The following is a 15,031-nucleotide window of genomic DNA, read 5'->3' as shown; positions in this document are numbered from 1 at the left end:
TAATGATCAGGTTTATGTAAACAGTTTGTTATGATCTGTTTTAATGTCCTAGAGCTGGGCAATATATCAATATATCGATATTGTGATATGAGACTAGATATCATCTTAGATTTTGGATATCGTAATATGCCATAAGTGTTGTCTTTTCCTGGTTTTAAAGGCTACATTACAGTACAGTTATGCCATTTTCTGAACTTTAGCTGTTCTATTATTTGCCTTTACCCAGTCATTATCGTTACTCAGTCATTATATCCACATTACTATTGATTATTCATCAAAAATCTCATTGTGTAAATATTTTGTGAAAGCACCAATAGTTAACACTACAATATTGTTGCGGTATCGATATCGAGGTATTTGGTCAAAAAAAAAAAAAGATATTTGATTTTCTCCATATCGCCCAGCCCTAGAATGTCCTCAATGTTCTGTCCAAGTAGGACGCGTCAGTCTTTCCTCTTCCTTGGCAACCGAAGAAAGAGAACAAAGCAAAAACACATAACAGTTAACATCATTTATCCCCAATTAATGATATTAAAGTTTTAAACCATGCATAGCAGACTTAAAAATAACATCCCCAAAAGTATCATTAAAGGTTAATAGGTAATAGTTAACGCCACAACAATATCAATTGTATATTGTCCTCACTTTCCTAGGCTCTCGATCACAGAAACAGTTTTCTATCCTATGATGTTTAGGAGAGCAGAGCACTTAACAAACAGAAAGCTTCAGGTGAAGTAGTTTTGTCCAAAGCGCGCATGCGTGCGTGTGAGAGGAAAAAAAGGATACACAGGCTTTAATAAAGTGAACTGAAACCCTGTCTAGAGAAATGGTTTTTGGTAAAGATGATTGTGTTGTGGACCTGGTGTGTGGGGGGAAAAATGCATTGGAATAAAAGAAAAATCCTGATGACAGACTTGGTTTCTGCAAGGGTGAGTCTGTGTGGGTGGGTGTGGGTGTGGGACAGATGTACTAACACTGACCAGAATTAACCTGCTGAGGTTCTCTCCAACTGATCAATAGACAAACAGAAGGCAGGACTTGCAGGTGAGTGACGGATACAAAGATGCTCAAATCAAAACATGAGAAATGATGGATAGAGACCGATACACTATCCTCAGAAACTGTCTTGAATTCACCTTAAATGAGGGAGGGAGGATAAATCTTGTTAACAATAGATGGTAGCATTTAGGTCATGGTGGTGGCCTGTAGATGGTAGTCTTCAGATAATCGATAATGGCCTGTAGGTGGTAAATTGGGGAATGTAGATGGTAGTATTTAGATAAAAGATAGTGGCCTGTAAATGGCGGCCTGTAGATAGTCTTGGTAAATTGCGGCCTGTATATGGTAGTCTGTAGATAATAGATAGTGGCCTGTAGATGGTCTTGGTAAACTGTGGCCTGTATATACAGTACAGGCCAAACGTTTGGACGCACCTTCTCATTCAATGCGTTTCGTTTTTATTTTCATGACTATTTACATTGTAGATTCTCACTGAAAGCATCACAACTATGAATGAACACATATGGAATTATGTTCTTAACAAAAAAGTGTGAAATAACTGAGAACATGTCTTATATTTTAGATTCTTCAAAGTAGCCACCCTTTGCTTTTTATTAATAAGGGAAACAATTCCACTAATTAACCCTGACAAGGCACACCTGTGAAGTGAAAACCATTTCAGGTGACTACCTCATGAAGCTCATTGAGAGAACACCAAGGGTTTGCAGAGTTATCAAAAAAAGCAAAGGGTGGCTACTTTGAAGAATCTAAAATATAAGACGTTTTCAGTTATTTCACACTTTTTTGTTAAGTACATAGTTCCATGTGTGTTCATTCATAGTTTTGATGCCTTCAGTGAGAATCTACAATATAAAAAGTCATGAAAATAAAGAAACACATTGAATGAGAAGGTGTGTCCAAACTTTTGGCCTGTACTGTAAGATATAAGATATACTTTATTTTCCACGAAGGGAAATTTGTTTTGGACTCTGTCCGTTCCGCAGCTTTACAAAGACGACACAAAATACAGAAAATGAGCATCTCTCAACACATACTCGCATGCAACACAAACATGCTTCCATATACATTACCTATATGTACTGTCTGTAGATAATAGAATGTGGCCTGTAGATGGTAAATGGTGGCATGTAGATGATAGTATTTAGATAAGCGATAGTGGCCTATAGATGGTAAATGGTGGCCGGTATATGGTAGTCTGTAGATAGATGGTAAATTGTGGCCCGTAGATGCTGGCATTTAGATACTAAATGGGCATTAAGAGAGTAGTCATTAGATGGTGGCCTGTAGGTGGTAGTGTTTAGATAATGGTGGCCTGGCCTGTGTGTTTACTCCATAGAATATAATATTTGTATTGTCATTGTACAACATAATTAAGATTGCAACCTCCATATCAATACCATAAAATAAGGTAAAGATAAAAAAGAAAGCACATGACAGAAGTACAAATAGGTTAACAGCAATAAAGTGAAAGTAAGTTATAACAAATAATAATAAAAAATAAGTTTAATTTGAGGGTTCCTTTCAGGGCACACAGGTCGCCTTACAAAACATAACAGTATTCATACAGGTAATTCAAAACAGTGAGACAAGACAGACACCAGCACAGACATCCAGTAAACGATAAGGTGGCCAGACATGTGTAGGGGAGGTTAAAAAAACCTAACATTTTAGGGGCTAAAGGGAAAAAAAAGTGAGTAGGCCAGTTTGAACGGTGGGTGAGTTTAGAGGTGGGATTTGAATGTTGCTATGGTGTCTGACTGTCAAATGTGTGGGTGCAGGGTGTTCGAGGGCCTAGAGCAGTGCCGCTGAAAGCCCTAGCACCCATGGTGCTGAGGTGGGGGTGGTCGCAGGGAGTAAGTAAAACAGTATCCAGCAGCGGAAGCGATGTACGGCAGCATTCTATTAATAGTGCAATAGTCGGTGAATAGCCAGAAAATGGCAATAAAGTGGCAGTCGGGTTGTAACAATGTATACCAGTATGGTGATTTGTAGATGGTGGCATCGAGCGTCATTTTTTTCTAAAAAGTAATAGATCAAATAAAGTGATCTTTACACTATAGCTTCAGTGCAGCTCCTGGAAGGTGCAGTAGCTCAGTCCAGACATTGGGATAATAAACTCAATTCCAATTGCAAACTGCTGTGTCTCCTTTGCAACTAAAATGCTGTTGTTTGAGGAATTTAATTATTTGACAATTAAAGTGATATGGTATTGTATAATTTATTTTAATGTTAAATGATAAATATAGAATTAAATCATTAAATTAGAACAATTAAAGCTTCCAGCTTTCCCTTACAACCCCCCTTAACTCTGCCTGACAGTATCCCATACAGCACGTGTCAAACTCAAGGCCCGCGGGCCAAATCTGGGCCCCTTGTAGATTTAGATCCGGCCCGTATATCAGTTTGGGTTCACAATACATTTCGGCCCACCTAGTTGTGCGCCAAACCAAAAACACAGGAAAAGTGTTATTTTTAAACTGCAATTACGTGACATTCAAAGCAGAATATGCTTTGACTCTGAGACTCAGAAATTCCCACAGAAGGAACTCCTTTGATGACTTTTGTAGGGCTTTGTGTCAACAAAAAATGCGACAAAAAGCGTACAAAAATGTTGGGAAAAAGCAACAAATTTACATAAAGGTGACAAATGTCTGAGAAAGCCACAAAAATGAGACTATAAAGAGTCTACTATGTAGAGTCAATAAACTCCAGATGTACGGCCCTTGGTGTGACTCTTCCAGTGTGGCCCCTAGTGAAAATGAGTTTGACACCCCTGACATGTGTAAAAGCTTGTTCCAACTCTTCATTGAAGCTGTATCATGTTATGAGCAGTTTATCCATGGAGGTAGATCAGTAGAGGATGATGATGATAGGATGTCAAAGACAGCTGAGGCAGTAGCTCTGTGTGTGTGTGTGTGTGTGTGTGTGTGTGTGTGTGTGTGGGGGATGGATGTGGGGATGTGATTTACAGTGTTTAACAGAACACTTAAGGTTCTGTACATGATGACCTTTTCTTTCTCAGGACTGTATTTTTCTATGTTTTGGTCTTTTCCTGTTCTGCCATATGACACTCTGCTGCTCTTTCTGACTCCATGGTGGCTCCACTGCAAAGGGTGAATAAAATGAAACTGTGTTCTCTGTGAAGAGGTTGGATCGTGCTGTGTTCCGTTTGCTCTGCCCCTCCTCTGCTTACTGCTCTTAATTATACTTCTGAGACTTTTCTGGTTTCTCTCTGATCATCTCGGTACAGCTCATTCTCAGACTGACTGCTTTATTTCTTCAGCAACATTACTTCCGGCTTGAGTGTCTGCCCTTCAACATAAAAGCACGTAATGTACTTTTTTAGCCAGTCTTGAAGTGAGTGTGAATGTTCATTGTTGACCTTGAAAACGGTAGTTTGAACCCAAAATCTCGACTAAAGGTCCGCTTACTAGCATTACTACTATTGTTTCCAGGAGATTTCAACCGTATGTCACAGTCTTCCTCAGCGGATGTTATCAATTGTCATCACAACCTTATACATCAACACCTGCTATCATATTGAGCAAACTCCATCTGCTGATAAAGATCTTGAGATGTGATTGAAAGCTCTAGAAAAGTGACAGAATGTGGTATTTAATCAGCACCCTTACTCAATGAAATCACAGTGGTCCTGTCTAAATAATGAATAAAATTAAAAAAAAGTTTTTTAAATTTTTAAATGTAAAGGATGCATTTAAGAGGTTGTCAATTATCCAGTCAGAGATCAGTTTCTAAATTAAACAATGCACAACTAATGTATTTGGTAATGCACAAATTTAATGTTCAAACTCTGCTGCTTGTCTGTACTTTAAACAACCTTGTCAAGCTGCTTTTATTTGATTAGTGTAAAGATCACTTGCCAGAATACTCCTAGTTCAATACAAATTCATCAAAATGTTCAATAGTGTTACTTTGGCCAAAAAATTTAAAATGTGTCATCTAGGACTGTAATTTTTTATTATTGCACCTACCTTTTATCTGTTAAACAAATAATGTTATTGCACTAGAAATCACAGAAACCTACATAGACAAAGACATTTTAGACTTTTAGATGGGAGAGAACAATGTCAGGTCTACAGGACTGGATGGACCATGGACTTTAATAATGTAATTTAAAGTCTGTCATTTTCCCTACCCTGTTGTTTCTTGATGTGGTGTTATTGGCTTTATTGAAGCAGAGTATGGATTTCTGGTTAAACTTCACCTACTTCCATGGTGCATGGAGAAGGAACAACATTAACAATACATTTGGTGTTTGCTGGAGTTTTGACCTCTTCATATAGGCTTCGTGGCAACTTGCAACTTAATTCAAAAGATATTTCATTATACTGATATTTAAGGTTGGTAAACTGCAGAGTTTGTCTTCAAATTGTCTTCTTTTAACATGTGTGTTAAAAGGAGCATTTGCTACAAGGTGACTAAGGACGATTTGTTGGGGTGCCGCTTTTACTCTGAAGGATTCGGGTCGGAAGTTTCTCATGTTGTTGCTGCAATGAGCTAGAACACACTGAACCCAGAGGGCGTGACTGATAGTCGTCTTGTCAAATCAGGATGTGGTTGTGGAGCTCCCTGTCCAATCAGAGCGCGTCAAATGTTTGTGCCGCTCCCTGTTAGCTTAAGCTGCTGAACGGACACACACGGCTGTTTTCCTCCTTAGTTACAGTTAAAAATACAAGCTCCAGCTTTGGTTAATCTTTGCAAAAAGTCCAAAGGATTGGTCAGGTAACGGTAAGTGCTCTTTCAGGTGTGTTTACTCTGACTGAAAAGGTGTCGTTATCTTTTCCGGACTGTTAGTTTTTCCTCCGCCCTTGTGTTTGTTCCTGGTCTGAAGAAGATAAAATATAACGGCTCTGATAAGATGATTTACAAAGTTATAGTCGCACAATGCCTTGGGTGGGTGGATATTGGTCGTGTGTGTGTGTGTGTGTGTGTGTGTGTGTGTGTGTGTGTGTGTGTGTGTGTGTGTGTGTGTGTGTGTGTGTGTGTGTGTGTGTGTGTGTGTGTGTGTGTGTGTGTGTGTGCGGGTGGGTGGGTGGGGATATTGGTCTGCTGTTTGAGAAAGCAAATATAGTTGCTCAACTAGTTTTCTCCTTAGAACCCACACACAGTTATTTACTGTGATGGCTAACTGGTTTTACAGCCTTCCATCAAAATAATTCTCATTCAGTCTGAAATGTAGTGGAGTAAAGTATAAAGCAGTACAAGCACCTCAGAATTGTCCTTTTCAAGAACAGTACTAGAGTACATGTACTTTCCACCACTAGTTATCAGGTAGAGGGACTTCAGGTAATCATGATTTATTTGTTGTCTTTATGTTTAGCAGCAGCAATAATAATCAACTTATTCAATTTGTGACATTTAAGTATCCTAAATACCAATTTTACAAGTTAACTTCATGTTTCTCCCATTGAGTGATGTTTTTTTGTTTTTTTGTTTTTAATAAAGTCCTTCCAAAAATATCTCACATAAGTATTTTCCGTCACTTTTTTGACAGATTTTGGTATTATTTCACTTGTTTTTCATTTCGACATAACTGCAGACTGACCACGTATCCATATAAAAGTTTATGCAACACAACGTCAAATAGATAGTCCAGCCGGAGTTTATAACTGCTGTTGAAGAAGGTCTCCGAAGCTTCAGCTGTGGTTTAGTCCGTTTATTTAGTGTCTGTTTGAGGACTGTCCGCCTCCTTTGCATGTTGAAAAGATAGAATTGTACAGTCATAGTGTTATCGCAATAGAGCTTGTGACACACTATAAAGTTATGTTCATTTCATGTAAAAATACAAGATAAGTAAATAAAGTAACTAGCAGAACTCTCTGTGAATCCAGATGGTCAGAGAATATCATACCTCCTTTGTACCTTACTTTAAACTGTTTACGACTTTATCTCTGTGGTGCAGCAATGATGTTACTGTGACATGAACTGTTTTAGTGCATATTCAAGTTTGAAAAATGATAAAGAAACAGTTTTCTGGACTCAGTGTTGAGCAGTTGAGACTGCAGTCAGGGTCTGTAGCTGGAGTTATTGGGTAATATATGTTTTATTGGTGGTGTTAAGTAGGGCTGCTTCTAACAATTTTTATTATCACACAATCAATACTCCATTTATTTTCTTGATTTGTTGATTAATTGTTTGGTCTATAAAATGGTGACACGTTGGATCGCAATTCCCTAAAGCCAAGGTGACATCTTCCCATTGCTTGTTTTGCCTGACGAAGAGTCCAATAAACGCAAATATGTAAAAATGTTGCTTGACAAACGATTAATGAATTGTCAAAATAGTTTCGGTTTCATTTTCGGTTGCATTGAATTCTGATCTGAAGGTCTTTCTCTGTCTCCCCCCCCCCCCCTTCTCTCTCAGATGGCGGATTGTGTCACTAAAGTGGAGCTGAGTGTCTCCTGCTCTGACCTGTTGGATAAAGATGTCGGATCAAAGTCTGATCCTTTGTGTGTGCTGCTGCAGAGCTCAGGAGCAGACAGCTGGACCGAGGTAACATAACACTACAGGATGCATGTGTCTAAAGCCCGAGATACACCAAGCCGATAATCAGCGGTCGGACAGTCTGGCGAGGGCAGTGACTCAAGTCGGCTCGCTGTGTTCCGTGCCGCCGTCGGCCTTCATTTTGGCCGATTTTGACTTGTTGAATCGGAAGGCGGACTCAAATGACCCATCTGATTGGTAGAGTGCTAACCCGGAAACGAGGAGCGGGACAAGCGTGACTATAGTCTCTCAAAATCTGACAAAAATCTTTTAAACTGACCTTTGTCGATCTGCAATAAAGACAGATTCAGCAACTGCACGGCCTATTTCTGGCTTAAAATGTTTTCAGAAACATGTTTCAGTGAACTATTTTAGTACAATATGAGATCGTATTCTGAACAAGCCGCCAAAACAGTCTGTCTTTGAATTTCCGGAGAAACGAAACCCACGTGACGCGTTCGTCCAATCAGCTGCCGGTTTTCATTTTTGGGCGACAATACCATAGACAGTATATAAGAATGGACCAACAGATCCCGTTGCTCTGGACGGAGACCAGTGAAGGATATTAGAAGCACTTTTCTCTAGCTTTAGCTAGCTTTACTGCGCAGCCGGCAACTGAGAGAGACAACGTAAATGTGACGTGAGCAACGTGTCTGAAAGTTGTAAGTCTTCTGGTAGTTGTGCCAAGAGAAATCTCAATCATTCCCAATCTTACAGAGACGGAGAGCGTAGGTATATGTAAGGAGATAACATAAGCACAGGCTAATTATTGCTAACTAACATGCTAGTTAACATTAGTAATTAAACCTAAACAGCTCATGTAAGTCGAAACTGCCTGCGAGCTTCTCCTGTAGTATACGGTAATTCCTCTGCTATGCAACAGTAAGTCTCGTGGTTATGACACAATCGTTAGCCTATTTTTACAAAAACATCTGCTACGGAGCCATAACATGAGATACAAGGTAATGGAGCATTTTATACATTGTCGTGTTTCTTTAGAAATAAACAATGGACAAATCTTTAAAGTCTTTAAACGCTTCAGATGTAAAGTTATTCACTGTCAAGTGGTGCCAAAATGAATGCTAGTCAGTGGAATGCTAACGGGAGGTGATGGCCATGTATCAACAAAATGGAGCCATAGGAGGTTCGAGTTCTGAAGCGAAGCTTACCCTCTTGGACAATACAGATTAGCGCCGCCTGCTGTCATGGAGACGTATTACGTATCGTCGCTTTGGTGTGTTCCGAGGCACTTTTTTGACCAACTCAGGGAGACTGATCAGCCCAACTGCCTTTTCTGCCGAGGGTCGACCGTCTGGTCGGTGTGTCTGGGCCTTTATTGTCTTTGACCAAAACCTCACGCTGTACTTCCACTGTGCGGTCAGCCTCACCAACAAGGCCCCGGACCCCCCACTGACTCCTATTTGTTTGTTCATGTATGTGCTGTATGCACCATTCACCAAGGCAAATTCCACAGAAGTGTAAATTATTGTGGCAAAAAACCTTACTCTGCTTTGTTTTTTTAATATTATAAATTTACCCCCCCCCCTCCCCTGTGTCCCCGTCAGCTGGGTCGTACTGAGAGTTTGAAAAATACCTCCAGTCCGTCTTTCAGTCAGCGCCTCAGACTGGATTATCACTTTGAGACGGTGCAGAATCTGAAGCTGGGGATCTACGATATCGACAACGCCAGCTCTGACCTCGGCGATGATGACTTCCTGGGTGGCGTGGAGCTAACACTGGGACAGGTACACACCAGACCAACTTATACCAGACTCAGTAGAAACACCCTTTTTCTCATTCACTCTGGTTCAGTAGAAAAAGATGGGAAAACTCATTCCAGTGTGTCAACTCCTTGGGCTGTACTGATGCTTCGTTTGTTAAACCTTCATAATACTGTATGTTACGGTTAGTTATAATGGTTTGGAGGCAATATCATAACAGCTATGTAATGAATTGATGTTACATTTCCAGTGAGCTGGATACTTTTTTTTTCTTGGAAATCCTAAACCTGACAAACATCCGTCTTAACTTTGATTCAGTCTACACTTCAATCTTTCACATTTTTAGTTTTTCAGAAATATGTCTGTTAAAACAAGAATTGGTTAGATCACCGAAAATTTGACTGTTAAATCCCAAAACAAGCTGATGATTTTCTTTTGTAAACAAGTGAAACCTTCTCAACCTGTCAGTAATATAATTCATTTGTTTTAATAAAAAAGTTTTTAGGACTCAATTAGCTGGTTTTATCATTATGTCCAGGTTGCAACTCATGGATTAATCTGCTGATTATTTTCTCAATTAATAGATTAATCCTTTTGTCTATAAAATGTCAGAAAATAGTAAAAATGCTCTGTAAAAAAATCAGCAGCAAATCCTTACATTTGAAAAGCAGAATTTTTGAAATATTATTGATAATCAAAATATTTCCCATACATTTTCTGTCATTCAATACATTGATTTAAAGCTATAGTTTGTAGTTTCTGTCACCCCCATGAGGAATTCTAGGTAATGACAACAAAACTGTCGGCGCCTACACATGATACAAGCCTTCCACAACAGTTGCTAGTAGCCAAGGAGGACACGGAGGATGGAAAAAAAAAACATGATGGACTCTTCAGAAGAGTTAATTATCTTCATTCCAGACACTAATTTCTGAACATAGCCATACTGAGAAAATGCAGAGAGTTTTGTGGAGCTGATAGTCTTAGCTTTGTAGCAACTCATTTGACAATGGCTGGAATGTAACGGACGTTCGTTAATATCTTTAATTGTTTCAGCTCTTCATGTAGGAAATTATTTTTGCTGTTTTTTTTGTGTCCAGTGGAGTGGCATATGGAGTTGTGACCCTCTGTAATGTCTCTGCTCTCAGCTCAGTGTGTGAATTTGACATGATGCAGGAAGTTGTTTGTATCACAGTAACCATTGGAAATTGATGCTGCAGGTTAGACGCAGTAAAACTGATTGATTTTCAGTTTTTGCATAAAGTCAAATAAAAAACACTTAGTTGAGATCCCTCAAAATTGTTACGAAGTCACTCGGGCAGAGACGTTCCTCAGGTCAACACCGCCCTCTGGTGGACAAACTGTGATATCACAACACTGTCTCTGAATTATATATACTGCATTTCTAGTGCTTTTATCCAAAGTGCTTTAGTATTGCTGCTGTCACAACAATACTGATACACTGACTAATCTATGTGTGTATTTCAGATAGTGTCCAGTAAAACTTTGACCAGACCTCTGCAGCTGAAGAAAGGCAAACCTGCAGGCAAAGGAAGCATCACTGTATGTACTGGTGTGTGTGTGTGTGTGTGTGTGTGTGTGTGTGTGTGTGTGTGTGTGTGTGTGTGTGTGTGTGTGTGTGTGTGTGTGTGTGTGTGTGTGTGTGTGTGTGTGTGTGTGTGTGTGTGTGTGTGTGTGTGTTTTGAAAGCATAACTTTCTAATAATATTTTTGTATAAACTGAATACATATTTATATTACATTGTCTTCATGGAGAATCTTCTGTGATACTCAAAACAATATTCAGATAATCGTGACTATTAAGTGAAGTGTGTGTGTGTGTGTAGATCACAGCAGAGGAGATAAAGGACAACAGAGCCATTGAGTTGGAGTTTAATGCCCAAAACTTGGACAAGAAGGTAACTCGTGTCATCTTCCTCACCTTCCCACTTTTCTTCATTGTCTTCCTTTTTATCTTGCTCTTCATCTTTCTCGTCTTCCTGTTATCCACCTCTTAAGACTGTGTTCCAACAGCTCTTTATAAATCCATTACTAAAGCACTTTGACACCTGCACTGCCAACCTGGAATTATCTAGAAATTACCAAATGTCCACATCAGTTGGATCGGACATCAAATGGTGTTTACATTGCCAGCTCCTTAGTACAAAGTCAGTGTAATCTCTGATTGAGCCCAAAGTGTGAGAATTCACAGCAAGCGAGTGGACGTGTGTATGCCGTTTCTATCAGCTCGCACGAAACTAAAAGAAAACAAACCTCCGATGGTGAAGGGTGATTTACACGGAGACGTCAACGAAAATGTGGAGACAATTAGATTCAGGATTTTCTGTCGGTAAGGGCCGATGCAAAAATCATCAGACAAATTCAAGGAGCGGCAAGAGACCTAGTCGTTTATGACCGGATTACGAACTGACTCCAACCGTGTCGCACTCTACCCAGCAGCAAGGGTAACTCCGTACAATGTTTGGACCTGATTCCTCAGACATTGTCCAGAGTTAATTAAATGTAACCTTAAAACTTGAGCAGTGTTTTAGCTAGTAAGGGCTTCTCATTAATAGGAAGTTACTGCGTCATGAGCTGTTGCATAACTTCCAAAAAATAACAGTTCTAGCGGGGGCAAATGTTTTATTAAACTTAACTGAAATTTCCTTTTGAAATGTAAATGCATGCACATATAGTTAAACAAAGACAGACCTCCATTTACAGAGTTTTGTCATTTGAAATCATGTTTCTCTAATCCCTTAACCCTATTAAAGAGACCAGAGGCCTGTACTACCAATCAAGATCAACATGCCCTGGATTTAGTCACCTACCTGGCTTCACCTAACCTAACAACCGCAGTCCCACATGAGCTGTGTCACGACGCTGGTTATCAACTAGTTCATTCAACCCAGGGTTTCCCAATCCAGCGACGCGCACGTTCACATAAAAGAGGCGGTATTTGTACAGCACGACCAATCGCAAACATCTACCAGAGCCGCATATTTTATATAAGAAGAGAACTATAATTCTGCATAAATATGAAGAACACAGACACGGTTTTACAGGCAAAACGCAATAAAGTCGCTGCTTCCTAAAACAGGAAAGAAAGCTGGCAAAAAAATAGCCGACGTTGTAAATGCGTAAATCACAACGCTTATAAATATCACTTCTCCATCAGTCAGGCACCATAATTACACTTGTGCTTTCCATAAACTGTCGTTGCTTTAGCCTATTATTTCAGTTGCAACCCTGGCAGTGGAAGCGATCCTGAAGTAGAGAAAATAAAAAATATATAAAAACATAATTCAAACCGATTGGCAACACATGGCTCAACAAGCTGACAAATAGCCTATACGTAATTCCCTCCGCTGAAAATCTATATCTTTCATAAAAATACCCATCAGGGAATGTTAACGGGGTTGTCGTTCTCTAAATGTTTTAACTTTTCTGAGCGCACCTCTCTCTCTCCGCGCACCGAGCTCCGCCGGATCTTCTAAGAACAGTGAAGCCGTTATCAACCGAGTATTGATTGGTCAGTAGGCGGTGCTTTTACACCGGTTGATCTCTAATCTCCAACATAACCTGCTCCCGACCAGGTTAGGGGTTCAGCATAAGTTACCACGGCGATTGAACCCGGTAACAACTGATCCACCGTCGTGATAAACAAAACCCTGGGTGGAACCTGAACGCCAAATCTTGCTTCGTAGTACACGCCCCTGGTTTCTCATCGTTTACATGATGTTTAGGAAGTCTGCTCACTGGAGCAACAAGGCTGTTAAGCGGTTACCTAAGTATAGTACGCACTGAATGACAAGAGAGCATGTCGTCTTTTCTATGTTCAGGATACTTTTGGGAAGTCTGATCCGTTCCTGGAGATTTTTAAACAAGGAGACGATGGAAAGTGGCAGCTGGTCCACAGAACAGAGGTACACACACACACACACTTTCAGCGAGTGTTATTTAGTCATGAAATAATTAGAATTTAAAATGATGTTGTCAGACAAATGTCACACAAAAATTGAAGAGCAGACACACAGGATGATGTCATTGTGATGAAGATTGTATGTGTGTAGGTGGTGAAGAACAATCTGAATCCCTCCTGGAAGAAGTTCTCCGTTCCTCTACAGACGTTCTGCTGCAGCGACCTCGACAGACCCCTGAAGGTTCCAGCAGTCAGAAGCTACCTTCACTCCTACCAACCAATACAATCTTCAACAGTTACATGAAGTCTCCTCCTCTCTCTGCAGGTGGATTGCTCTGATCATGACAGTGATGGATCTCATGATCTGATTGGTTCTTTCACCACTAAAGTCTCTGAGCTGCTGAAAGCTGAACAAGGTGCTCAGGTGAGCTCACTGATCATCAAACATTGGACGTCTTTCTATTTGCTCTGTCAGAGGTCATTAAACCGTCTGATGTGTTGTCCTCCAGGTGGCGTTTGACTGCATCCACCCCGAGAAACAGAAGAAAAAGAAGAGCTACAAGAACTCTGGAGTCGTCTCTGTGAAGAGCTGCAAGGTAAAGACCACATCACCCAGGCTTCTCTGCTTTGTAAATCGTAACGCTGTCGAGTAGAACTTTAGTAGAACGGATTCCTTCGATCTTCATTCGAATGATCTGATATCAAATCATAAAATCCCTCTTGGCCGACGTTACTGTCTGTAAGAGGATGTAGCAAGCTCCCTAATAAGCTTAAAAAGTTAAAGAGAAGATATTGTTGTTACGAAGAAACTAGACGATCTAAGGCATCCGTTGGTACCAACCACGACATGATAGCTTGTTGGGAAGAGGGCTAAATTACGCTCCAAAATTAGACAAAAGTTTTGCGAGGGAAAAACTGGCATGGCCATTTTTAAAGGGGTCCTATGACCTCTCACCTCAAGATATCTGAATGACCAAGGGTTCTGTGGGTACCGACGAGTCATACCTGTACCCACATTGTGCTAATCCCATGAAGTTTGTCTGTATTAATATAAATAATATTTTTGCCTATTCTAAAATGATTCATTTGAATATTTCTGCATACTGAGGTCCCAATTGTATTCATTTGTGATGTTAGTTCCCATAGTAGCCATTGTTGTTGTGCATTTTATAATATACACATGAGTACTTCTTTCATTCACACACTGTTTCTGTGTGTTTGTAGCTGTTGACTCAGTACACCTTCCTGGACTATGTGATGGGCGGCAGCCAGATCAACTTCACCGTATGTCAACACAAATGATCTTAAGTTCTTTATTTTAATTATTCACGTTCAAGTTCACAAGCTTGAAATAAATCAAGTTCACAAGATTGAAAAATAAATATATAAAGGATTACAAAAGTCAATGTTCTTGAGATAACGGGATGATTGGTCTCGGGATCCTTGTGAACTGAGATACATACAGACTTACAGTTAGTAATCCTAATCTTTTAATTGATCTTCTTAATCTGTTTTATTAAATTAAAATGTAAACCGTGTATTTCAATAGTGAATGATTGACCTTTGTATGAACACTGTAGGTGGGGATCGACTTCACCGGCTCTAATGGGGATCCTCGCTCGCCCAACTCTCTCCACTACATGAGTCAAGACGGATCTAACCAGTACCTGTCTGCTCTGTGGTCTGTGGGTCACGTGGTCCAGGACTACGACACGTCAGTACACACTCAACTTGAAATACTACACCTTCGAAAATACGCACAGAAACCCTAAACTATGCAGACACATGCCCTACACCTATAACCCTAAACCCCACCCCCTACATCGCAACCCTTCACCCTAAACTCTCTATGGAGCATCACCAAA

At 40.0% G+C, this 15,031-nt stretch overlaps 1 protein-coding gene across 1 annotated transcript in view; it reads left to right on the top strand.

Annotated features, from left to right (window-relative positions):
- LOC120556829 (RNA-binding protein 12-like) overlaps positions 1 to 15,031 on the top strand; it is a 32,981-nt gene that overhangs the window by 9,646 nt on the left and 8,304 nt on the right. Inside the window, exons 3-14 of the mRNA XM_039796566.1 lie at positions 3,340 to 3,394; positions 3,762 to 3,834; positions 7,405 to 7,533; positions 9,090 to 9,269; positions 10,734 to 10,808; positions 11,092 to 11,163; positions 13,087 to 13,170; positions 13,318 to 13,407; positions 13,492 to 13,590; positions 13,676 to 13,762; positions 14,391 to 14,450; positions 14,747 to 14,880. Coding sequence (XP_039652500.1) covers positions 3,340 to 3,394; positions 3,762 to 3,834; positions 7,405 to 7,533; positions 9,090 to 9,269; positions 10,734 to 10,808; positions 11,092 to 11,163; positions 13,087 to 13,170; positions 13,318 to 13,407; positions 13,492 to 13,590; positions 13,676 to 13,762; positions 14,391 to 14,450; positions 14,747 to 14,880 — 1,138 coding nt within the window. The remainder of the gene's footprint in view (positions 1 to 3,339; positions 3,395 to 3,761; positions 3,835 to 7,404; positions 7,534 to 9,089; positions 9,270 to 10,733; positions 10,809 to 11,091; positions 11,164 to 13,086; positions 13,171 to 13,317; positions 13,408 to 13,491; positions 13,591 to 13,675; positions 13,763 to 14,390; positions 14,451 to 14,746; positions 14,881 to 15,031) is intronic.

The sequence above is a fragment of the Perca fluviatilis genome, chromosome 4 (assembly GCF_010015445.1).
Source record: "Perca fluviatilis chromosome 4, GENO_Pfluv_1.0, whole genome shotgun sequence".
Lineage (NCBI taxonomy): Eukaryota > Metazoa > Chordata > Actinopteri > Perciformes > Percidae > Perca > Perca fluviatilis.
Note: the sequence above shows the minus strand (reverse complement) of the source record. Positions and strands in the feature narration are given on the sequence as shown.